The 22,262-nt window shown below is 43.4% G+C and overlaps 8 protein-coding genes across 11 annotated transcripts; 4 read left to right on the top strand and 4 right to left on the bottom strand.

Annotated features, from left to right (window-relative positions):
• Positions 1–24: 24 nt before the first annotated feature.
• Positions 25–1,135, top strand: LOC108036664 (crossover junction endonuclease EME1). 2 transcript variants are annotated; one of them, XM_050887762.1, is made up of 2 exons: positions 25–450; positions 511–1,135. In XM_050887762.1, the coding sequence occupies exons 1-2, from the start codon at positions 86–88 to the stop codon at positions 1,013–1,015; spliced, it is 870 nt and encodes a 289-aa protein (XP_050743719.1). In that variant the 5' UTR covers positions 25–85; the 3' UTR covers positions 1,016–1,135. The 2 variants fall into 2 exon arrangements, with proteins under 2 accessions (XP_050743719.1, XP_016968435.1); XM_017112946.3 differs by having other exon boundaries at positions 25–1,135.
• Positions 1,060–2,316, bottom strand: LOC108036666 (transmembrane protein 170A). 2 transcript variants are annotated; one of them, XM_044092298.2, is made up of 2 exons: positions 1,976–2,316; positions 1,060–1,869 (listed from the first exon to the last, which is right to left on the bottom strand). In XM_044092298.2, exon 2 carries the CDS (start codon positions 1,720–1,722, stop codon positions 1,336–1,338), a length of 387 nt encoding a protein of 128 aa, XP_043948233.1. In that variant the 5' UTR covers positions 1,723–1,869; positions 1,976–2,316; the 3' UTR covers positions 1,060–1,335. The 2 variants fall into 2 exon arrangements, with proteins under 2 accessions (XP_043948233.1, XP_016968436.1); XM_017112947.3 differs by having other exon boundaries at positions 1,928–2,315.
• Positions 2,317–2,539: 223 nt separating this feature from the next.
• On the top strand, positions 2,540–4,929 carry LOC108036674 (deubiquitinase DESI2). Its single transcript, XM_017112956.3, has 5 exons — positions 2,540–2,718; positions 2,985–3,169; positions 3,236–3,544; positions 3,934–4,022; positions 4,087–4,929. Exons 2-5 carry the CDS (start codon positions 3,032–3,034, stop codon positions 4,166–4,168), a joined length of 618 nt encoding a protein of 205 aa, XP_016968445.1. The 5' UTR covers positions 2,540–2,718; positions 2,985–3,031; the 3' UTR covers positions 4,169–4,929.
• An 87-nt stretch (positions 4,930–5,016) lies between these two features.
• Positions 5,017–14,920, bottom strand: LOC108036654 (uncharacterized). 2 transcript variants are annotated; one of them, XM_017112934.3, is made up of 4 exons: positions 14,737–14,920; positions 8,067–8,129; positions 7,581–8,012; positions 5,017–7,523 (listed from the first exon to the last, which is right to left on the bottom strand). In XM_017112934.3, the coding sequence occupies exons 2-4, from the start codon at positions 8,124–8,126 to the stop codon at positions 5,193–5,195; spliced, it is 2,823 nt and encodes a 940-aa protein (XP_016968423.1). In that variant the 5' UTR covers positions 8,127–8,129; positions 14,737–14,920; the 3' UTR covers positions 5,017–5,192. The 2 variants fall into 2 exon arrangements, with proteins under 2 accessions (XP_016968423.1, XP_050744165.1); XM_050888208.1 differs by lacking the exon at positions 14,737–14,920 and adding an exon at positions 8,943–9,091.
• A 99-nt stretch (positions 14,921–15,019) lies between these two features.
• Positions 15,020–16,101, top strand: LOC108036669 (proteasome subunit beta type-5). The gene is made up of 2 exons (XM_017112951.3): positions 15,020–15,267; positions 15,329–16,101. The coding sequence occupies exons 1-2, from the start codon at positions 15,121–15,123 to the stop codon at positions 16,022–16,024; spliced, it is 843 nt and encodes a 280-aa protein (XP_016968440.1). The 5' UTR covers positions 15,020–15,120; the 3' UTR covers positions 16,025–16,101.
• Positions 16,102–16,110: 9 nt separating this feature from the next.
• Positions 16,111–16,663, bottom strand: LOC108036670 (uncharacterized). Its single transcript, XM_017112952.3, has one exon. It carries the CDS (start codon positions 16,620–16,622, stop codon positions 16,194–16,196), a length of 429 nt encoding a protein of 142 aa, XP_016968441.1. The 5' UTR covers positions 16,623–16,663; the 3' UTR covers positions 16,111–16,193.
• A 342-nt stretch (positions 16,664–17,005) lies between these two features.
• Positions 17,006–18,019, bottom strand: LOC108036261 (pre-mRNA-splicing factor Syf2). The gene has a single exon (XM_017112272.3). It carries the CDS (start codon positions 17,916–17,918, stop codon positions 17,238–17,240), a length of 681 nt encoding a protein of 226 aa, XP_016967761.1. The 5' UTR covers positions 17,919–18,019; the 3' UTR covers positions 17,006–17,237.
• Positions 18,020–18,365: 346 nt separating this feature from the next.
• On the top strand, positions 18,366–22,230 carry LOC108036552 (periodic tryptophan protein 2 homolog). Its single transcript, XM_017112786.2, has 10 exons — positions 18,366–18,468; positions 18,519–18,631; positions 18,689–19,957; positions 20,014–20,353; positions 20,421–20,566; positions 20,627–20,774; positions 20,835–21,069; positions 21,131–21,292; positions 21,649–21,865; positions 21,928–22,230. Exons 1-10 carry the CDS (start codon positions 18,451–18,453, stop codon positions 22,127–22,129), a joined length of 2,850 nt encoding a protein of 949 aa, XP_016968275.1. The 5' UTR covers positions 18,366–18,450; the 3' UTR covers positions 22,130–22,230.
• The last annotated feature ends 32 nt before the right edge of the window (positions 22,231–22,262 follow it).

Genomic DNA, 22,262 nt, shown 5'->3' with positions numbered 1-22,262 from the left:
ACCTGGCTAAGCCTAAAACCTATCGATTACTTACCATCTCTAAAACAATTTTTAATAAATATTATTTGGCGGACTTTCGTAAACCATGTCGAATAAAGTGGATAAACTACACAAACAGGCTCTACGGGAGCAACAGAAGCGCATCAGGCCCGGAGAATGCATGAAATATGTGCGTTTGGTTATAGATGCCGGATTTCTGGGCATTCCCGTGGGTCAGGAGATGGTGCAGCAACTGAATTCCACGGATTTGAAGTATGAAATCAAGAGCTTGCCGGTGAGCCACTGCATCCTGTGGGAACGCAATGTGGGCCAGCAGACGATAGCCCTGGGCACCAGCCCCACTGGCCTGGATGAAGCCTGGAAGCGGGAGAACCAAGTGGTCCAGTGGCTCTCCGAATCCAGCTTCCAAAAGGCCGTTAAGGATCAGAGTCTCGTTTGCCTGGGCCCCAGGTTATATGCCTCCTTTCCAGATTGTCAGTATACAATAGCCTTACCAAAGTTGCGTCACAGCAAACACGGCAGTTCTGCAGGCCAAGATGCTTTGATAGAGATGCAGTTGCTCCAGGAACTCCACATAGAGCAGCTGAACAAACCCGAAAGCCAGGAGCTCTTGGCCCTTCTCCAACGCTATACAAAAGCCATAGCTGAAGCTCCCTATAAAAAACAGCGTAACGAGACACTGGGTGGCTTTAAGAAGTACCTGGCCAACGACAAGAAGCAGTGCGTCAAAGTGGATCAGGGCAATGGCTATGGCCGCCTCTGGCAACAACATCTGAACCGCTTGCCCATGGTCACGCTGGAGGTGGCCGAGTCGATTATAGCCCAGTATCCCTGCCCCAAGAAACTCATTGATCACTTCGCCAGTGATCCCGCGGCTGTGCAAACTCTCGCCGACATGAAGATCAAGCGATGCAATGGACCCCAACCTCTCCACACCGAAAGACGCATCGGCAATGTGCTCAGTAATAAGCTGTATACGTTGTATAACTCTAAGGATCCCAACACTCTGATCTAGTCCTCTTAATCACTATCTTCTAGATGAAAACAAATCACTTCGTCGCTTTAGAATCTGCTCATATATATTAGCTTTCTAAATTATGTACAATTAGAATTAAATGTTAAAGTAAGAGCTAAATATTTTACATTATTCTTCTCATCGTATAAGGTATAATTTAAAAATCACAATGTTCCTATACACATAACTATGAATTCAATTAATTGTTTGCACACCTGAAGAATTGATAATATGTCCGGTCGAAAGCCGGAACTCTGTGAACATTGGATTGGATTGATGAGAGTGCAGTGGTGGTGAGTGGAAAAACTTCAGTCCGTACTCTAAAGAGTGGCCAGAATCCGAGTGAATCCCAGGCAGGCGGAGACTATGGTCTGCCCGAGGCCCCAGATCATGGCATATATGGGCGACATGGGCAGACTGGAGGCGCGATGCACGAAGGCGATGACCGCACTGCTGATGATGCCACTCGAGGCCGGCGACAGGAAACCCATGACCAGGATCAGGATCGAGAAGAATCGCCCGAACTTGTGTTTACGCAGCGTGACGAAGGCCACCAGGGCTGCGCAGGTGTGGATGAAAATGGAGGAGAACAGGGCCCACAGAAAGACATGGTACCACATTTCGCGAAACGTATTGAGACGCGCCTGCGACCGCAGACCCATCACATCGGCGATGGTGTCCAGCTCATCTGTGTCGTCGGAAAACATGGCTAGGACCTGATCTAATGGAAGTCTTCGTGGGATGCCTGAATACTAGTTGCTAGTTATTGCTTATCCGTTGGTCAATGGAGTGTCCAGCCGCATGTCTGGTGGGAGCTCCCTTCTTATAGCATGTATCACCCGGAGTTCAGGGATCTGGAAGAGGAGGAATAGGCCTATAAGATGTGACCTCTTGGCATTTCTTTGTACTCACGCCCACACATGTGCGCTATAGACCACACCCACCAAGCATTGGTCGTACCTAACAGCCGTAATCAATTTGTAGTCCCTGCCAGCAGCGTGATCCTTCGTTACATGGTCTTGACCCCCGGTTACTGGTAGATTTCAACAATTCTTGGATTTATTTTTATTTCGGTCAACAATCGATTGGACTTTCGTCACGGCACTCAATTTGCCTGTTACGGGCGGCAGTGAATCCCTAATCCATCGTAAACATCAAGTCAGTGGTCGCGAGCAGCCAATACTGCACATATTCAGCAAAACAATGCACTTTTTGTTAGTTTAATTAAAGTTTTTAGTGTTTTTGTCCGCAATTTACTATAGCAACGGGAATGGAACGTGTTGGGAATGGGCCAGTTCTGATAAGCAGTCAGCTGTGACTCATTTGGGAACCAGTTCCGGGGTATTTAATATAACTAAATGGAATAATTATAACAAAAAACCGGCTTTAAAGGGTGATCTAAGCCATAAGAATAGTTTAAGTTAGTATTTTTTATTTAACTAAAGCTAAATTAAAACCTAAAATTATTTAAGGTGAGCTTAGCTATCGTTATCGAGCCTTGCAATCGAAGAACCAGTTCCCCGAGAACCACCTCAGCACAAGTGACAACTCTGCAACCAATCCATAAACAAAAAAATTTTTGTGTAAACTGAAAACAAAAGCGGAAGTTGAAAAGCAACTTTTAAGAATATTTAATTTGGCCCTTTATGATTTGTTAGGTTTCTGTTTGTGGAGAATGGGTTGCTGAGGAGCGCCTGAACAGTGTAAGTCCATCCGCTGCTATGACACATTTCCTCCGATGTATGTGCTTATATGTAACTGCATCCAGATATATATACATATATGTATTCTACGCACTCTCGGCTATATATGTGTGTATGTACGTTCTGAGAATCGGTTAAAGTTAAACTTGAAGTTAAAACCTCCAATTGGAGGTACGCACATATGTATATAGCTACATATACGAATTGTGTTTCCATCCAGCATATGCTTGTGAACCGAGATTAATTAAAGGTCTCCCCACTTGCAGACTTCATATACTTCGAGCCCCCACAAAACCAACGACGCATTTAATCAATGTTCTCCAACGGATTGCCGTGCAATCTGTCGTTTCCGAGCTGTCTCAGTGTTCCCAAAGACGAGATCGGTAATGAAGAGCTCCTGCCCTCCAATATGGGGACTCGCGAGCCTGTTATACTCAATGTCTACGATATGGTATGCACATCTCTATCCCATTTCCGTTCCTAGCCAAATCCCAGCTTAATATCTTTGCTTTTGCAGTACTGGATCAACGAGTACACCACCTCAATTGGCCTGGGCGTTTTCCACTCCGGCGTAGAAGCCTTCGGCACCGAGTTCGCCTACGGCGGTCATCCGTTTCCCTTTACGGGGGTCTTTGAGATCTCGCCGCGGGATCACGACGAGCTGGGCGATCAGTTTCAGTTTCGGCAGAGCATCCAGATCGGCTGCACCGACTTCACGTACGAGGAGGTGCGACGGATCGTCGAGGAGCTGGGCAATCAGTTCCGGGGCGACCGGTACCATCTCATGAACAACAATTGCAACCACTTCTCGGGCTCACTTACTCAGGTGAGATATCTTTAGCATAAGCCTCAGCCTTTGGAAATGGGCAAACTTTCCAAAGACAATTGAAATTGATTGTATTTGGGTGTTTCCGAAACCCTCAGAGATATGAGAACCATATTTTATGGGTGTGCTGATTAATGAATCATCGTGATACCGTGAGTTACAACCCAAATATTCTGACATGAATCATTTTATTTGGGAACAAGTTATCAGATGTAATACTCGTCAGTTATTAAGTAAAGGGTATGGGGTGTAGCATTTTTTTTTCTGTTTTGTAGGATACGACATTTGAGTTTTAACACAATATACATGAGTGCACAAGTGGAACCAAAATATGACATATACTACATTCAGTAAATATAACTCTAAGACAACCCTTTTATGCATTCCAGATACTTTGCGGCCAAGAAATACCCAGCTGGGTCAATCGTTTAGCGCATTTCAGCTCCTGTGTGCCATTTCTACAAAGATGTTTGCCAAAGTAAGTATTTTGCAGTTTAATAAAATCAATTTATTATTACTAATATATTATCTTGGGTTTCCAGAGAATGGCTGACACCCAATGCCTTGCAACAGAGCATTACCACAATCCAAGAACGCGAAGACTCCGACAACAGTCCCCTTTGAGACGTTACCTGACCGAGAATATGTCACTTGGCGCCCCACAAGCGATCATAGTTCACATCCAATTGCAGTCCTAAGACCAACATTGTTACGTTACACAGAGCGAAATGCCGGGTTACTCACGTCACATCCACAGTTTCCAAGCCAACAATGCCCCCAAAACAAAAAAAAAGAGCAACAACTATTATTAATAGACTTAAATTAGGCGATATACATACTTACATAGAGCATACCTACATAGAAACATACTTATACATGCGAAAGTGACTAAATTATTGGCTATTGTAATTTGTATTTGTAATATGACTATTCAGAATTAAGATATTATTAAGTGGCCGGTAAATTTAAGTAGCAGGCGCCGTTCAGCAGCAGTGTCATTTATATAGAATTTTAAATTAACTACGAAAGACATCGAGAAATCATTATTAGGCACTTGCTAAAATTGTACTAACAACATTACCGCAGACATATTGGTGAACGTTACGATATCAAAATGTTGCCCAATTTACCACTTGTTTACTTTTGTCAGCGGTGGGGATTTGGTTTTTTTAAATTCCCACCCAACCATCTGAGCTCGATTATTGAGATGATTTCCTGGTTGATTTCGTTTACACCATTATACAGAGTTCATAAGCCGCATGTCTATCAAAACACCAAAATGATCTGTTATCAATAAATATATGTACTTGACATTCTGATATTTACACATGCATAAATACTATTATTAAACATTTTTAAAGAAAAATATATTTTGATCGAAAACATTCGGTTGGCTTTCATTCAGGAGCGAGGGGTTCAGGAATCTATTGGGGAATCATATTTTTTTTTGGGATTTCCGCCTTTTTTAAAACACGAATAATGAATACAACTTGTTTTTCGTATAACTTTGTATTGTATTTAGGTATTTTAGATTTATCAATTGGAAATAAGTTAACTTTTGCTTCGTAGTTTAGAACTTGAATACGATTAATATAAATATGTGAGTCTTAGCTATGTACACGGGGAGTTTTTCGGGGGTTTACCAGACTCAAACTAGACTTGAGACATTGTTGTAGAGGCCCACGGCTGACACCTCGTCAAGATCGATGTCGTTGGCAGCCAGGCTGGGGTGTGGCCAGTTCCTGGGCCGCGGATTCGGATGGGGCGGGACAATGGCCTGAAAGGTGGGCGAGTGAATGGGCCTGTAGGTGACCGGCGCACCCACATAGTCCGCTTGCCTCAGGGGAGCATTTGGCAGAGGAAGCCTCTCCACGTAGGGATCTTCATTGCGATAGTAGTTCGCATTTGGTACGTAGCCGGAGTGGATCCTCCTCTGCGGGTTCTGGGGATTCGCTGCTCGGTGGGGCAGTTCATGGAAATAGGCATCTTTGGGTATGTGTCTCTCCGGCAGTCCAAACTGTACCTGGGCGGTATTCCTGTGGGGAATACTGTAGGTGGGCGAGGGATTCGAAGAGGTGGTGGCCTCTATTTGCTGGAAGTTGTTATTCAGGCGGGAGTGCGATCTTGCCGCAATCACATTCGCCGTCTGCGAGTCCTGCCGATTGGTGTCTATGGTGTTCTGCAGCTGGGCCACCATATCCCGCACCTGTCCGGCATTCGGCTTCTTCAGGCACTTGATCTCACTGTTGCGGATCTCGACCTTGTTCACATGTTCGTTGCCATTCTGCCGCACTTCCGCTTCCTCGGCATACTCCATGAGGGGGTTGGAGTAGAACAGATTCGACATGGCGGGATAGTTGTCCTCCAAGCACAGGGGCTGCCGCTTCATCAGATTCGAGATGCCAGCTGCCTCGCTGGCCTGCTCCTTGTAGAGCAGTTTATCGCCGCCCATCCGTTCGGCACTTTCGTTGACTGCCGCCTCTTCTTTTCCCAGGTCCGCAAAGGAGGCATCTTTTCTCAAAGCCTTTATCACGGAGTTCAGCATGTTCTCCCCTCTGCCAATCCGCTGGTAGTACTTGTGGTAGTCTGGCTGCGGATTGCTGCCCGTGGGCGAAGCCTCCCAGTCCCAACTGTTGGAGTTCTGGGAGGGATTCGAGGTCTCACTGGAGTTCGGGTAGCGCCGCATTACACTGGTGTACTCATCGAAATTGGGGCTGTTAACACTCTCCTTGTCTTCCCGAAGTTGGGCGGATTCTGGTCTGGGATGGGGTTTATAGGGTGGCGATAGGGAGGACGGCTGGTGCTTGCTCTCCTGCTCACTGTCCCTCTCCATGATCAAGGTGGTTTTCTCCAACAGAACTCCCAGTCTTTCGGATACCTTGAGGAAATCGAGTTTGAGTTCATCTAGCTTTGAGTGTTCCAGCTGTTGCACTTGCTCCTCTGGCTCTGCCTCCTCTCCATCTTGCTCCTGATCCTCCTGTTCTCCTCCTTCCACCTCTTCCCTAGCTTCAATGGAATCTTCATCGCTGTCGCTCTCCAGCTGGACCTCCGCTGATCGGTGCACTATGGCCTCCACCGCCTGATCTTCAAGTACATCCACACTTCTGGAATTAGTTAGTCTACCACCACCACCTTCATTATGATTTTCCAAGAGCTCCAGACTGCGACACCTGGAGAGTGTTCTTTCGATCCTTGAGCTGCGGTTCTGCTGATCGAAGGTGGATCGCATGGGTTCCCCTCTCCTCAAGAACTCGCTGAGGTGCTGCCTCTTGCTCTCGCATCTTAACCTGTCCTCGATCATCGTCCTCGTGAGCTGTTCAATCTGATCGTTCGTTTTGATGGCCAACGCCTGAACTTTGTGACCCAAACGCTCCTTGGTCTTGTGGACATACTTTTTCAAGCTCTTCCGGTTGCAGTTGAGTTTGTTTTCAATGTGCCTGAAGAAGGGTCCACAGTAGCAAGTGTTGCCCACGCTCACAGGACCCTTGTGAATGTGTCCTGCCAAGTCGAGGAAGTACTGTTCACCCGGTTTCAGCGGCTCTTTGGGCAGGGTCTCCAGTTTCGGCGAGGGAAAGGCGCGCGGATCGGGAAAGTAATGGCAGCCATAGGGTGACCAGTTGATTCCCTTATCCACCACATCCCTCTCTCTATCCCTATCTGATCTGCTGCCACCCTCCTTCGGTTTCTCCTTGCGATTGCGTATCTTCTTCGGCGTGTTCAGGATCTCGATAATCTCGCGATAGTTCTTCCTTATAGCTATGTGCATGGGGCAGTCGCCTTGGGCGTTCTTGATGCCCAGACGAGCATCCGCCTCGAGCAGTATCCTCGTGAGCTTTCTGCGACCCATGGCGCAGGTGATGTGCAAGGCGGTGTCACCGTTGAGATTGGTTTTATTGGGATCGCAGAGGGCGGAGAGCAGGATGCGGGTGACGCCGGCATGACCATACCTGCAGGCGGTGTGCAGCGGAGTGTCGCCGTACTGGAAAAGAAGATGAGGTTATAGCCAAGGTATAAATATGATCCCATCCCCACTCACATTGTTCTGGACATCGGGATCGGCACCGGCCAACAGAAGCTCCCTGGAGCTTTGATTGTGTCCATTTTGGGCGGCCAAGTGGAGGGCGGAAAGGCCCTCGTTATTGGCTATACTCAGAGCACTATTGTGTAGGGCTTCGATGGTCTGGTGGGCCACCTTCGCCCTGCCCTTGCTCTTCTCCTTGTCCTTGTCTTTGTCCTTCTGCCCCTTTCCTGGCTTTCCAACACCCGAGGAAGTGGGTGGCGCTGGCGGTGAACAGATCAATTTCACGCAGCGACTGAAGCCTCGACTGGCGGCCTCATGGAGCGGGGTATTTCCCTGCAGCGACTCCCTGGCCAGGCGGTCCGCATTGCTGAACAGGAGACCCTCCACCCGACGATCATCCCCTGCGGCCACCGCCTCGTGCAGCGAGGTCCAGTTGCTGGAATCGGGCTAAAATGGAGATATTTTGGTGTCATCATTGTAGTTGTAAGGTCGTAAACTCACCCCGCAGATGGCATTCGGCAGAGCTTCCTGTTTCGGAATGCGGGAGGATCCATGCTGCATTGTCTGAGGGTAGTATTTAGAAAGAAAAATGAATTTATATTTATTTACGAACAATCTTACAACTACCCAAAATCAGGATTATTATAAAAGATAACTTAACCTAATTGGCTATGATGTCTTATAATTTAAATTTATTATTTTTAAATCAATCAAATAATAACAGGTTCAAAAGAATCCAGGAGAAAATCATTAAAAACCAGTCAATTCAAGACTAGACAACTAATTTACACTGTGACAACTTTTTGATTGGTGACTTATATTTGATTATTATTTTACATCAAAGAAAATATTTATTTTTAATATTTTGTTTTTGAATTAAAAAATATAGGTATGTTCAAAATTTTACGCTTGTTTTTATATTTTTAACGGAATTGTAAATGGTAACTATAGTTTTTTACTTTTGAAGACAATTAAAAGAGTTTTTGGCTCGAATTAAACTTCATAGTGATGTCATAGAGATAAACTTGACCTAGGATTATGTGAACATGATCTTTGATCTTCTATTTTTTTGCCGTGTATGCGCATGTGTGTGTGCTTCACGTAATGGCGTACCACGTAGTAATTGCAATTACAAACAAAAGTGGGAGTTGAGAAAAGAGTTTTCGGAAAGGGTTTGAAATTTCAGGAACACTCCTCCTAACACAGTGCAAATATATTTAAACCTTTAAAACACTCTCGCACCATAACAAAAACATATATGGTTTCCTTTATCTTAAACACCATTACAGCGAATTTCTAGGTCTAAAAACCAGGCCCGAAGTCCGCCTTGGTTTTCTTTATTCCCAACTTATTTTTTTTTTTTAAATATTAAGTTACTTCCTTCCGTGAAGAGGGAAGAATTATTTGGCCGCCCCGTTGGAACGGGTTAACGCCACTGCCAATGTATGAAATTAAATTTCAAGAAAAACAAAATTTAATGGACAGCTATGTAAATATCGTGCAGTAGTTTCTGGTGATGTTATGATGACAATGAACGATGAGCGATGACGATGAACGATAAGCGATGAAAATGTTATCAATATGTGTGAGAAATTTTAATTTTGAGATTTTGTGAGTTGGTATAAGCGTGGATGGTGTTATAGTGTGTTAAATGAGCAGTGTGGAGTGTGTTGTATTAGATATTAATATTAGCAGCTCGAATGAAACTGGTAATCGATGTCCAATTTTCAATTGGTTCATTTCCAAGTAAACGATAGATATCGTTATATTTAAGTAGTGTTGGATAATTTTGTCTTGTTGGTGTATATTTTGAGCAATTTAACAAAATATGCGAAATGTCTTCATTAACGTTACACGAATCGCATAGGGCGTTATCGTAGACTTTCATTTTGGAAAGTGTGTATTTGTCAAAAGCATGTCCGCTTAAGATTCTGTTTAGAGTCTTCGTTTCTATACGGTTGAATAGGTGTTCTTTGTTTTTAAACCAAGGCTTGGAAGTGGTATATGGTGAGAGGAGAGAGTAACCCTTGTTACGCTCTAATGAGAACAGACTGTATTCACGCTCCCAGTCTTGTTTTATTTGCGCGAACATATGATTGATTGCGTCCTTAAGGGTCCATCTGACGGGTGCGAAAGAGCCGTTAATTTTAGCATTTTTAGCCGCTGTATCTGCGAGATCGTTTTCCCAAATATTGGAATGGCTTGGAATGTGGTGAAATTCTATGGATAGCAGGGTTGGGTTGTTTATGACTTTTTTCAGAATGCATTGAGAGATGCAGTTTTTGGAGTTCGTGTTCTTTATTGTCTGGATGGCACCAAGACTGTCAGTTAAAATTGCTATTTTGGAGAACTTTTTTGAAATACCGAAGTCAATGGCTTTTTCTAGGGCTGTGAGTTCAGCAGTCAGCGACGATAGTTTTTTGTCGGTGTAGAAACTTTTTATCGAATTGGAATTTAAGTGGACAAAGGCACCTCCTGTAAAATTTTCCGACACAGAACCATCCGTGAAGATGATTTCCATATTTTTTGAGGTTAAACTTCTTATTTTTTCTTTAAATAAAGAGAGAATTATAGTCTCGTTTGCCATTTTTTTATTTGTACAAGTACCTTTAAAGAAATTTGTGTCAACTGAAATCTTGCGTGTGGACAGAGAGTAAGGACAAATAGGAGCAATACTATCCAGGATATTTTTAAATTCAGCATAAATTCTACTGTAACTAGTATTTTTGGCTACAAAGGAGTTTGACAGAAGCGACGCAGATGGTAGTCCATGAGCGAACGTTTTGGCCAACTCCTTCGCTGTAGCGAATTTAATCCTATAAGCTGGAGGAAGTTCAGCTGCAAGATTATAAATAATATTAATTGGAGTCGATTTAATAAGTCCTAAGGCCTTTCTAAGGTGGAAATTAGCATGCTTATTTATATTGTTTTGTACTGATTTTGATATGTTTGAAAAAGAGGAGCAGGCGTATTCATATCTAGTTCTAATAAATGCTTTATAAAAGAGTAGTGACTTGCTTGGATGTACTCCGAAGCGGCAACCACTGAGCATTTGAATAAACATATTCGTTTGATTCGATTTAGAGATCGTTTTATTTACATGCTGAACAGACGAGTTGTTTGAACTTATGACTCTACCTAAATAATTTATACTATTTACATTTTTTAAAATAATATTATTGCACAAGATACTTAAAGGTTTTTTTCTTAGATTAAAATGAATGGTGGCTGATTTGTCTGGATTAAAAGTAAGATTATTAATATTGCACAGTTCCATAAACCTATTTACTTTTTGTTCTAATTTCTCTTCAGCCATCGAAAAGACTTTGTCATAACAGACTAGAAAGAAGTCGTCAGCGTACTGGAACAGAATACTGTCATGGTCATTACTTAAGCTGTGAAGCTCAGCTGTATATAAATTAAAGAGGATTGGACTCAGACAACTACCTTGACTAACTCCTTTGTTTACAGTTATCTCTGCAGTACCCATAGTGAGAACTCTTTTACTAAGGAAGTTTATAATGAAATAAATATGATTGTGGTCGAAACCCAAACTAACTAATTTGCTACCCAGAATAGGGATATTGACGGCATCAAAGGCTTTACTTAAGTCTAAAACCGCTGCGGTAACGTGGAAACCACGAGCTTTTAGGTTGGCTATGTTATTTATTACATCGTTGATGCATTGGGCAGTAGAATGGTTTTTTCTGAACGCATAGGATCTTGGTGGCAGAATTTTATTTTTATTAATGTACTCTTCCATCCGCAATTTAATCAAACCTTCTAAGCACTTAAAAGTCACACTTAGAAGGCAGATAGGTCTGTTGTTGGTAATAATTGAAGAGTCTAGATTTTTTTTGGGAACAGGTATAACCCTTATTTTCCGCCACTGATCTGGAATAAACCCATTGTCTAAAGTAATGTTTAGCAGGGATACCAGTTTTTCTATTTGACTTAAGGGTAGAGATAGAAGCATTCTGTATGAAATGTTGTCAAGACCCTTAGCCGAGTCTGGGTTACGAGAGTTAAGGAAGTCAAGAAGTTCACGCGCTGAGAAATTAGAGTTGGTATATCTATAAAGCAGATCAGGAGAAAAAGATACGTCAGGACACATCGCAGTGTTGGGAGCTGTGGCTATTTGATTGAGAAAATCTCTATGTTCTGAGTCAGATATTGCACTGTTTGACGGTTTAATTTGTTTAAAAAGTTTAAGATTTTTGATTTTGTTCCACATATCTTTCAGAGAAGAGGGGTTAGAAATGTCTTCTGCTAGCTTATTGAGGTTTTCTTTTCTCATTTTATAATAATAGTTGTTAAGTTTTTTATTACTGTTAATATAGGCAATAGCATCAGATTGTAGTTTGGATTTAAAATATTTTTGTCTGCACGCGTTTCTTAATCTAAACAATTTTTCACATACCTCGTCCCAATACTTTTTTGGAACATATCTATTGTTTGTATTTATTTTAATTGAATTATTACAGTGTATTGTTTGGGATAAGTTGGAAATGCTATCTAACGTTGTAATTTGAATTTTGGAAAAGTCTTTGATTATTTTATTATGGTTAAATTTAATAATATTAGTCGAAGCAGAAATTTGGTCTATTTCAATTAAGATTGGGAAATGATTGCTATTTGATATTTTAGAATTTATTGAGGACCAGTTAGAACAAAGATTGCTACTATTAATGAAAGTGAGATCGAGTGTTGAAGTATAGGATGGGTTATGGGAGTAAGTTGGAGAGCCGTTGTTAAGGCAAAAGAAACCGGAGTGTAAGAGGGAATTTTCTAAAATACCGCCTCTGACATCTTGAGTATTATTACCCCAAATGCTGGATTTGGCATTGAAGTCACCACCTATGACAGTTAGACCACTCGATTGAGCAGCAATAGTAAATAGATCATCGCAGCCTTGTTGAAAAGAATTAATGTCTGTGCTGGGAGCAGCATAGACACTGAAAATATTAATATTATTTCTTAGGTTAATTGTACGGATACCAATGACTTCTAAGCTAATATCACAGTTGATTTGTTTAAAGCGTATGTGTTTTTTTAAGTAAATTCCAACGCCTCCATAACCATCGTTACGCGGCTTACATACAAAATTATAATTTGCCAAGCTACACATGGAATTATTGGAAATCCATATCTCTGATAAAATTGCTATGTCTATGTTATTGTTTACTAAGAATAATTCTAGTAATTGTTTGTTATTATTAGCAGTTAAGCTCTGAATATTATACTGTAGGATTTTTATTGTCATTTAAATAATATAACTTTATGTTTTATTTTCAAATGAAAACAGATAGACAAATGAAAGAGAAAAGAAAAACGAATAAATAAAAAACAATTAATTTAACAGAAAAAAAAAAAAAAAAAAAAAAAAAAAAATCAGAAAAATAAGTAAATAGATAAATAAATAAATAAAAAAGTTATTATTCAAAATTAAACAAGTTGATTAATTTTGAACAAATCAATTTTTGAGTTTGTAAGTGCTATTCTGTTTCTTAAATTCTCTAAAAAGTTTCTTGATTCAGGTACTAAATTGGTTGTTTCGTTGACTAGAAATGAGGATATTTCAGAAGCTAATTGATTTAAGCTATTCTCCGCAGCTTCAAGAGCTGGATTGTCTAAAAAAGGTTGACTAGAGGGTGAGGAACTAGGTGGATTAGAATGAATGAGAGAAAACTTTTCGTTTGGAGTGTACTCATGTTCATAAAGAGCAGCTTTCCAGCTGATCATAGTGTCGCGTGAATTTTTATCTTCGTTTTTCTTGTTAAGAGAGTTCTTAACAACCTTATTAAAAGGGTTTTGTGCAAATATTTGTTGGGTAGCTATTTTGGTATTATTTTGTAACACTGGATTGGCAGATTTTCTTTGCCATGTTGGCTGGGGGAAGTGGGTTAAGTCGTTGGTGTCGACTTCATCTAAAATTTGGAAGAGAGAGGGGTACCTAATCTTCGTTTCATTTCGTGATAAATTCTCAATAGTCATACATTTCTGGATAGCGTACGCTCTCTTACGAGCAGGGCACTCAAGAGAGGTGGCTGGGTGATTTTGTTTGCAGTTGGCACAAACGAGTTGATTACATTGTTGTTCTCTTGAATGCGAAAGAGAACATTTACTGCATTTTTGTTCAGTTTGTTTACAATGCTGAGCAAAGTGATTAAATCTAAAACAACGAAAACATTGACTAAAAGGAACATATGGACTAACATTAATTTTGGTGTACAGGAAGACAATCTCGTTGGGAATTTGAGTACCTTTAAAAAGAATCTTAACCCTAGGAGTGTTAATAAAAATATCTTTATTGTCTCGGTCCTTAGTCTTCACACGAATTATTTCTTGAATAGGTACTGGAGAAGAAATGTACTCCTTAAGTTCAGAGTCGGAAAATTTTGTCGGAATATTAAAAATAATACCCATTTTAAAAATGAAATGCTTAAGAATTTTAGGTTCGTAACCATTACTTTTAAGATTTGAGGACAGGATGCTATTAGCTGCCGTTGCTGACTTGCACTCAGCCTTGCAGCGCCCATAACCAATCTTATTTACTGAAATTATATCTTTAATATTTAATTTTAGCAGGACAGCATTTAGTTCAAGAGGATTTATAGGAACTCTTCTAGGTCGGTTTTCGCCATTGGTTTCACCAATTTTGTCTATGTAGACCACAAAGGGTCCCTTGTGAGCGCTGCTGTACGAGTATCCGTTGTTTTCCAAATTTCCACTTTCTCTCTTCTCTTCTTTGCTAGCAGGATCCGTTATAGCTTTACCACTTACTTGGCTGGTTGGACTCGGATGACTTACAGGGTCAATGACTTCTTTCATCACAACTTCTTCGCTTTCCGATTCTACTAAATTGTTATCCGTAGGTTTTTTCTTTTTATTTAAGGGCGATAATTTCGGCCTTTTAACGTTGCTCAGCTCCGAATAAGGGTTTTTACCCTTGGCCTCGGAGGAGGCCATTTTTCTTGGAGTAACTTTACCCGTAATTGATTGTTTATTTAACCAATAACAACAGACAAATATTTATAAAAGGTATTAAACGTATATATTACGTTATATTTTTGTTTTGAAAAAAAACAGAATAAGTAAAAATCGGTATCACACACTGCTCAAACACCTCCGTTGCATGCAACAGTCAGCACGCGAGGTATTCCCAACTTACTTTTCACTAATTTCGATTCTCGATTTCGCGCCGTTATTTACACATTGCTGTTCGCCACTCCCACGTATTTACACATGCTATTCTCTGGCCTATTCAAAGCCCCGAATCTGCGCTATTTTGCCAACGTTAGGTGGAACGCCCAGAGTTAATTTGGCTTCAAGCCAGGCCTAAAAAAGAGACTAAAAGAAAGCCAATCACAGGCAAAATTGGCAACAGGTTTCGCGGCAGGGTTGCCGTACCTCCAGCAGCTATCGTTATCGTTACAGCCGATAGTTGTTCCAATTGGCGGTGGTACAGTGCGGTCACACTAGCAGAGAAACCAATTTTGTTTGTCATCGGCATTCTGCGTTCAACTTTTGCAATTGTTTTATAGAATCTTTAACCATGGCTTTGGCTGAAATCTGCAAGATAAACAATGCTCCATACATGAAGCCCACCGCCTGGTCCTTGGAGGATGCGGAGGACGACCTGAAGGTGACCAACTGCAATCTGGCCAATCCCTACACACTGGCTGCTCCGCCATTCGAGGATGTGAGTTCCTTGTTTCCCCTATTACTCTAAGGATTTCACTAAATACCCGACTTTTTTACAGCCCCTGCACAACCTCAACCAGATCCAGGCCAATGCCGACAAGACCGGCATCAAAATCGACTTTGATCACGGCACCACAACGCTGGGCTTCAAGTTCAAGGGCGGCGTTCTCCTAGCAGTGGATTCCCGTGCCACTGGTGGTTCCTACATTGGCTCCCAGTCGATGAAGAAGATCGTGGAGATCAACCAGTTCATGCTGGGCACCTTGGCCGGCGGTGCCGCCGATTGTGTGTACTGGGACAGGGTGCTGTCCAAGGAGTGCCGCCTGCACGAGCTGCGCAACAAGGAGCGCATCTCTGTGGCCGCCGCCAGCAAGATCATGGCCAACATTGCCCACGAGTACAAGGGCATGGGCCTGAGCATGGGCATGATGCTGGCTGGCTACGATAAACGTGGTCCTGGCCTGTACTACGTGGATTCCGAGGGATCTCGCACACCCGGCAACTTGTTCTCCGTGGGCAGTGGATCGCTGTACGCCTATGGCGTGCTGGACTCCGGCTACCACTGGGATCTGGAGGATGAGGAGGCCCAGGAGCTGGGACGCCGAGCCATCTACCATGCCACCTTCAGGGATGCCTACTCCGGCGGCATCATTCGCGTGTATCACATCAAGGAAAACGGCTGGGTCAACATCTCCAACACCGACTGCATGGAGCTGCACTACAAGTACAAGGAGCAGCAGCAGGCCGCTAACTAGAGTTTGGATTAGGGGAATATAAGATATTCTATAAAACGAAGTTTGTAATTCTTGGAATAAATCAGAATGATAAATTAGTCTTCTGCTTTTCTTACTTCTGCCTTTCGATTAACATTGGACAGTTTATATTTTTGGAAATAAATATTCATGATTAGGGGGCCTATATAGTCTACGTTTCTTTTTGTTCCTTTTTCTGCTGGGAGATCATCTGCAGGGTTTCCTTGTGTCGCATTTCCGCTCGCTTTTGCTTGAAAGTGCGCTTTCCCTTTTTGGGTTCCACTCGGGTCCTTCGCAGGACACCCCGTTCCATGGCCTTTCGAAGCTCCTGCTCGGCATCCAAGTGCGTGGGTATGTGTATCTGCCGGATCATGCGATTCCGCACCATGAAGTGATCAAAGGGATGCTGACCTCCATTGCGATCGATGAAAACTGCATGGGTGAGTTCGCAGGTCATGTGCCCATCGGCTATGTCGATGATCCCGGCCACGGAGGTCTCGTTCTGCAGATCTATGAGCACGGAGTGGCCCTGCAGCATCACGGGCCAGCAATTCAAGGTGTTGGATACCATATACTTCTCCCGCGAACTGAACTGCTGCATTGTCGCATCAAATTTAAAACTATTTTTTTTGCCAAGGAAGCAGAGCTGCCAACTTGCTTAAAATATTTTGTTAATTTTTTTTTTTAAATATTAAGTTACTTCCTTCCGTGAAGAGGGAAGAATTTTGTTAATTTAGGAGTAAAGTATTACGAGGGCTGCTTCACAACTTTTGATGTACGGTATTACTACGAGGTGTATCGACCAACTTTAATATATCTATGGCGATTTCATAAAACTGGTTTAACCAATTCAATCGTGATCGACTCTCACCCGAAGGTCCTAAAGGTCGTCAAAAACCTAAGGTATAACAGAAATAAATATATTGGCCCTCATATAAAATACACTATTAAACTTTGTAAAATGTTATTTTTTTTTCATTTCATTCATTTCATTTGTTCTTTAATAATCTATTTATTTTGTTGTATTAAAATGAACTATTTTATGGTGGATTGATTTTATAAAAAGGTTTGTATTTTAATTTTTAAATAAAATTTCATAAGAATTGTCTATTATTGGCTTCGGTAGTGTGGTTACTCCCTGAATGAACATAGACAAGGAAAATTAGGTACCATTCAGGTATGAATCTTATAGTTACAAAATACAGAAAGACTTAACCTAGATGGCTGTTCCGCGCTCCAGATTCTGTTTGATCTCGGCCGTGTGCTCGCTGTAAAATCTGTCCAGTTTCTTGTTGAACTTGGAGTTCCTCTCGTTGATGAAGTCCACATCCGCGTCGTCGTTGTAGATCCTCCTGCGCGAGTACTTCTTGCGGCGCTCGATCTGCTGCTCCAGATCCTCAACCATTTTGTTGATGGCACCCGGAGTGTCCTTCGTCCTCGAGTGCAAAGTGGTGTGTGCCCCGCCGTAGAAGGCGTCGCCGAGCTCCTCTTTCTGCCTCTCGTACTTCTCCATGTCACGGGCGGGCATGCTCTTGACCAATCTGTTGTATTGCCTGGCCGTCTGCGCCTCGTAGGTGGAGAAACCCAGGTCGGGATTGTCCTTGCGCCTCTGCTTTTTCTCAATGCGATCCGCATCCAGGGCGGATACCTCCAGTAGCTTGAGGCGCTCGTAATCCTTGCCCGCCGCCTGGGCCTCGGAGCGCGCCTTGTCGTCGGCAAGTATCCATTCCGCCTGGCGCTTGCGGGCCTCCCAGTTCTTTGGCAGCTTCTTGCGGGCGTCCTCCGCCACCACTTCCTGGTGGTTGTCCGTGCGCGCTTCCTGCCGCTTCTTGTGCAGCTCCAATAGACGCGCCTTGCGCTCCGCCAGCTTCTCCGCAGCCGTTTTGGTCGTCTCCATTGTTTGTTTGTTTGGGAGACTAGTTTTTATCTCGGAAATTGTGAATTTTGCGTTGTTTATATTGCTTTGTGTTGTCGATATGGCTTTGTGGTATTAAGCCGCGTTGGCAGCCCCACAGAAATCAGCTGGCTTGCAGAAGTGGCAACTCTGTTACAGTAAATAACGGCTAATTGGATTGGTGACGAAAGATGTGAAACTTTATTGCTGGTAATCTAATTATATATTTAAACAATGTTAAATAGGAATATGAGTAATTTGTACGAAATTAGTTCAATTTTCACTTCCAAATATTTTTTTTATTAAGTTTGAAGTACAATATTTTTTGTTGTTAGTTTATCTTTTCGCTATAGCTTGTTATAGCGCTCGTCACTAGCCCAGCTTGCCATCTGTTGCGCCTATCTGGTATATACCGTGCTGTGGTATTTCGACACGCGTTAGTGTATTTCCCATTGCATGTGCTGTTTACCTCAACACGTGCGGGAGTTTTTGTTTATATTTTTGCTCGTGGTTTTCGCTTGAAAACGGCCATAAAATGAAGTTCTCCTACAAAGTAAGTTAATGCCGCGAACTATCCATACAAATATCTAATGCTTATCACAGTTTTCCAATCTGCTGGGCACAATATATCGCAATGGCAACTTGGTCTTCACGCCGGATGGAAATTCGGTTATCAGTCCGGTGGGCAACAAAATAACGGTCTACGATTTAAAAAAGTGAGTTTATTTTTCATTTAACCAATGATATCTTAAATATATTTCTTCCCCTTGCAGCAACAAATCGCGCACCTTGTCCCTGGATAATCGGTACAACTACACGAACTTGGCCCTTTCGCCAGATGGCAGCCTGCTGATCGCGGTGAACGAAAAGGGGCAGGCGCAGCTCATCAGCATGGTGTCCTGTACAGTGATACATCGGCACAAGTTCCAGAAGGGCACCCAGTGCATTTGCTTCAGTCCAAACGGCGCCTTCTTCGCCGTCGCTGTCCAGAATCTAGTACTGGTATTCTGTGCCCCAGGTGAAATCACCGGCGAATACAATCCCTTTGTCCTGCGGCGCAAAATCCTCGGCGGCTACGACGATGTCACATGGCTGGACTGGTCCTCGGACTCCCGCTTTCTGGCCATCGGCTGTCGGGATAGCTCCACCAAAATCTGCGCTCTCAACTATACCAAGAACTTTCGCACCTTCAACCTAAGTGGACACACGGATGCCATTGTGGCTTGTTTCTTCGAGGCGAACAGTTTGCACATGAACACCATAAGTCGCAATGGTCAACTGTGTTTGTGGGAATGCAGCATGGCTCCCTCGGATTTGGAGGAGGTAGAGAAGCCGGCCATAGCTCCTCCTCAAAGGAAGAGAGAGAAAAAAGCTGAAGCCGACGAAGAGTCAGAGGATGACGTTGAAAATGTGGTGGAAAAGGAGGACTTGAAGGAGGAGGATTCAGCCAAAGGTGCCGAAGATGTCAACGATATAAAAGATGAGGAAGAGAGAAAGGGTCATCCCTTCTTTTACAAGAAAATAACCCGCCACTATCTGGCCGATGAGCCGCGAAAGGAGCAGCGGGATGTCCAACTAACCGCTGCCAACTACAACACTCGCACCAAGGTCCTAGTGGTGGCCTTCAGCAATGGAGCCTTCTACCTGTACGAACTGCCCGACGTGAACATGATACACTCGCTGAGTATCTCCGAGTATCCCATTTCGGCCGCCCTGTTCAACTGCACGGGTGACTGGGTGGCTTTGGCCTCCCGCGAGATTGGACAACTTTTGGTCTGGGAGTGGCAGAGTGAGCAATACATCATGAAGCAGCAGGGACACAGCAGCGAGATGACCTGTATTGCCTACTCCGCGGATGGCCAGTTCATAGCCACCGGCGGCGAAGATTCCAAGGTGAAGCTGTGGAACACGCAGAGCAGCTTCTGTTTTGTCACTTTCAGTGAGCACACAAGTGGTGTAACTGGCGTACAGTTCAGCAGGAACAAAAAGTTCCTGGTCAGCAGCTCTCTGGACGGCACAGTGCGTGCTTTTGATGTAAACAGGTACATTTTTCTTACCGTCTTAATAAAGAAGACGACTAATGCCATTTTCATTTCAGATACCGAAACTTCAGAACTTTCACCTCACCGAATCCTGTTCAGTTTTCGTGCGTGGCTGTGGATTACTCCGGCGAGTTTGTGGTGGCTGGCGGTCAGGACGTGTTCGACATATTCCTCTGGTCGGTGAAGACGGGCAAGCTACTGGAGATCATCAGTGGGCATGAGGGACCTGTGGTTTCTGTGGCATTTTCCCCAGTGGCCACATCTTCCACCTTAGTGTCTGGTTCTTGGGATAAAACCGTCAAGATTTGGAACTGCCTGGAGAGCAACAGCGAGCACGAAACTATTGATGCTGTTTCGGATGTAACTAATGTGACTTTCAGTCCCAGTGGTGAAGAGGTAAGTGGGTAATCATCGAGGCTTTTTTTACTTTTCTTAATTTGATTTGCCATCCCCAAATTGCCAGATCGCCGTTGCCACTCTGAGTGGTAACATCACCATTTTTGACGTCAAATCTGCCAGCCAAGTTAGCACCATAGAGGGTCGTAATGATCTGGGTAGTGGACGACTGGAGACTGATATAATCACAGCGAAACAGAATGCCCAGGGCAAGTGAGTTGATTGGCACTCAAAACTACCTAAGTTGTATACAATAAATGCAATCTCTGTTAGTTATTTCTCTACCATTGAATACTCCGCGGATGGAGAGTGCATATTGGCTGCTGGAAAGTCGGCCAACATCTGTATATATCATGTCAGGGAGGCTATTCTTCTGAAGAAATTCGAAATCACAGAAAACCACAGCTTAGATGGCCTCAATGTAAGTAATTACAGATCTGTAAGGCATACATTTACTAAAGTTTTTGATTTTGATTGCCAGGACTTTATCAGTCGCAGGAACATGAGTGAGTTTGGTAACATGGCATTGGTGGAGGAGCGCGAAGAGCTAGAGGGCGGCAAGGTGGCCATTCGATTGCCGGGAGTACGTAGCGGAGACATGTCCGCCAGACGCTTCCAGCAGGAGGTTAGAGTGTTCTCCGTAAAGTTCTCACCCACGGGTCAGGCATTCGCAGCGGCAGGAACTGAGGGACTCTGCATTTATACCTTGGATAAGGGTATGCTATTATCTTTTTTTTATTAAAATTATATAACATGATTAAAAAACTTCCTTTTTAGGCGTTGTCTTCGATCCCTTCGACCTGTCGCTGGAGGTGACGCCGAAAGCGGTCCACGAGTCCCTCAAAAACCAAAACTACACCAAGGCGCTGGTCATGTCCCTGAAGCTTAACGAGCTCAATTTGATTGCCCTAGTGCTGGAGCGAGTGCCGTATAAGGACAGTGAGTAAAATGCCAAATCGCCTGCTGCACTCGGGGGCCAGTCCTTGTCAGTTTGGGCAACCTTCAGCCCAGGCGCGACTAAAAATAGCGGCGACACACTCCGCCGGAGCGGCGGTCGCCTGCTTTGCCCTGACTCCGTTCTCCATTCTCCGATCGAATGTGCAAATTTGCACTTTGCTGTGTTAATAAACAGTTTCAAGGTCCTCGCCCCAGCGCTCACCTTGGTTAATAACCCCTTCCAATACCACCTGCATACGTTTTGAACCCCACATGCAAATGGCTGGCCATAAACAGCTCTGCCAGCACGTGCCTGCATTGCATGTATACCCAATCCTCGTTTTTTTCTGCCTTTCTAGTTGAACTCGTTTGCGCGGATCTGTCGCCGGAGTTTGCCCAGCGACTGCTGCAACAATTGGCCCGTCACCTGCAGTCCACGCCCCACATCGAGTTCTATCTGCAATGGAGCTGCTGTCTGCTGACCAAGCACGGCAATCAGGATGGAGTCTTCCAGCACACAGGACTGCTGGCCCTGCACGAGGTGCTCTCGAGGAAGTACGAAATGCTGAACAAGATGTGAGTAAAACCTAATCAATGATTGAACAATTTTACTGAATCCCCTTTTATACCATTTCCAGCTGCGACTACAATAAGTATACTTTAAGAGTCCTCCTGGACAGGGCGGATAAATTGGAGAAGGAGAATGAGGGCAAACCGAAGACCGTGGCAGAAGATAGCGATGAGGAAATGCTACTGATCAGGTCAAAGGACGAGCAGAATGGGCAGACGCAGTTCAGCGATGAGGAGGAGAGTGACAGTGGTTCCGAAGAAGATATATAGACGGTATATATCTTCAGAAGTTATAAAAACCAACTATTAGTTTGTTTGATAGATGTACGCGCCTTGTCTTTTATTAAGAATAAATTTAAAGCTTTCGATAACATTATTAGAGGGTTCACTGACCTACGAATAG

Source organism: Drosophila biarmipes, chromosome 2R (genome assembly GCF_025231255.1).
Source record: "Drosophila biarmipes strain raj3 chromosome 2R, RU_DBia_V1.1, whole genome shotgun sequence".
NCBI lineage: Eukaryota > Metazoa > Arthropoda > Insecta > Diptera > Drosophilidae > Drosophila > Drosophila biarmipes.
The sequence above is the reverse complement of the archived record's forward strand: the minus strand, read 5'-3'. Positions and strand labels throughout refer to the sequence as shown.

Coding starts and splice junctions, on each gene's coding strand:
- LOC108036552 (XM_017112786.2), top strand. Junction 20,775..20,834: donor ACAGCTTAGATGGCCTCAAT/GTAAGTAATTAC, acceptor TTTGATTGCCAG/GACTTTATCAGTCGCAGGAA. Junction 21,070..21,130: donor CATTTATACCTTGGATAAGG/GTATGCTATTAT, acceptor CTTCCTTTTTAG/GCGTTGTCTTCGATCCCTTC.
- LOC108036664 (XM_017112946.3), top strand. CDS start 86: ATGTCGAATAAAGTGGATAAACTACACAAACAGGCTCTACGGGAGCAA.
- LOC108036670 (XM_017112952.3), bottom strand. CDS start 16,622: ATGCAGCAGTTCAGTTCGCGGGAGAAGTATATGGTATCCAACACCTTG.
- LOC108036674 (XM_017112956.3), top strand. CDS start 3,032: ATGTTCTCCAACGGATTGCCGTGCAATCTGTCGTTTCCGAGCTGTCTC. Junction 3,545..3,933: donor TCTCGGGCTCACTTACTCAG/GTGAGATATCTT, acceptor TATGCATTCCAG/ATACTTTGCGGCCAAGAAAT. Junction 4,023..4,086: donor CTACAAAGATGTTTGCCAAA/GTAAGTATTTTG, acceptor TTGGGTTTCCAG/AGAATGGCTGACACCCAATG.
- LOC108036666 (XM_044092298.2), bottom strand. CDS start 1,722: ATGTTTTCCGACGACACAGATGAGCTGGACACCATCGCCGATGTGATG.
- LOC108036654 (XM_017112934.3), bottom strand. CDS start 8,126: ATGCAGCATGGATCCTCCCGCATTCCGAAACAGGAAGCTCTGCCGAAT. Junction 8,013..8,066: donor TGCCGAATGCCATCTGCGGG/GTGAGTTTACGA, acceptor TCTCCATTTTAG/CCCGATTCCAGCAACTGGAC. Junction 7,524..7,580: donor ATCCCGATGTCCAGAACAAT/GTGAGTGGGGAT, acceptor CTTCTTTTCCAG/TACGGCGACACTCCGCTGCA.
- LOC108036669 (XM_017112951.3), top strand. CDS start 15,121: ATGGCTTTGGCTGAAATCTGCAAGATAAACAATGCTCCATACATGAAG. Junction 15,268..15,328: donor CTGCTCCGCCATTCGAGGAT/GTGAGTTCCTTG, acceptor ACTTTTTTACAG/CCCCTGCACAACCTCAACCA.
- LOC108036261 (XM_017112272.3), bottom strand. CDS start 17,918: ATGGAGACGACCAAAACGGCTGCGGAGAAGCTGGCGGAGCGCAAGGCG.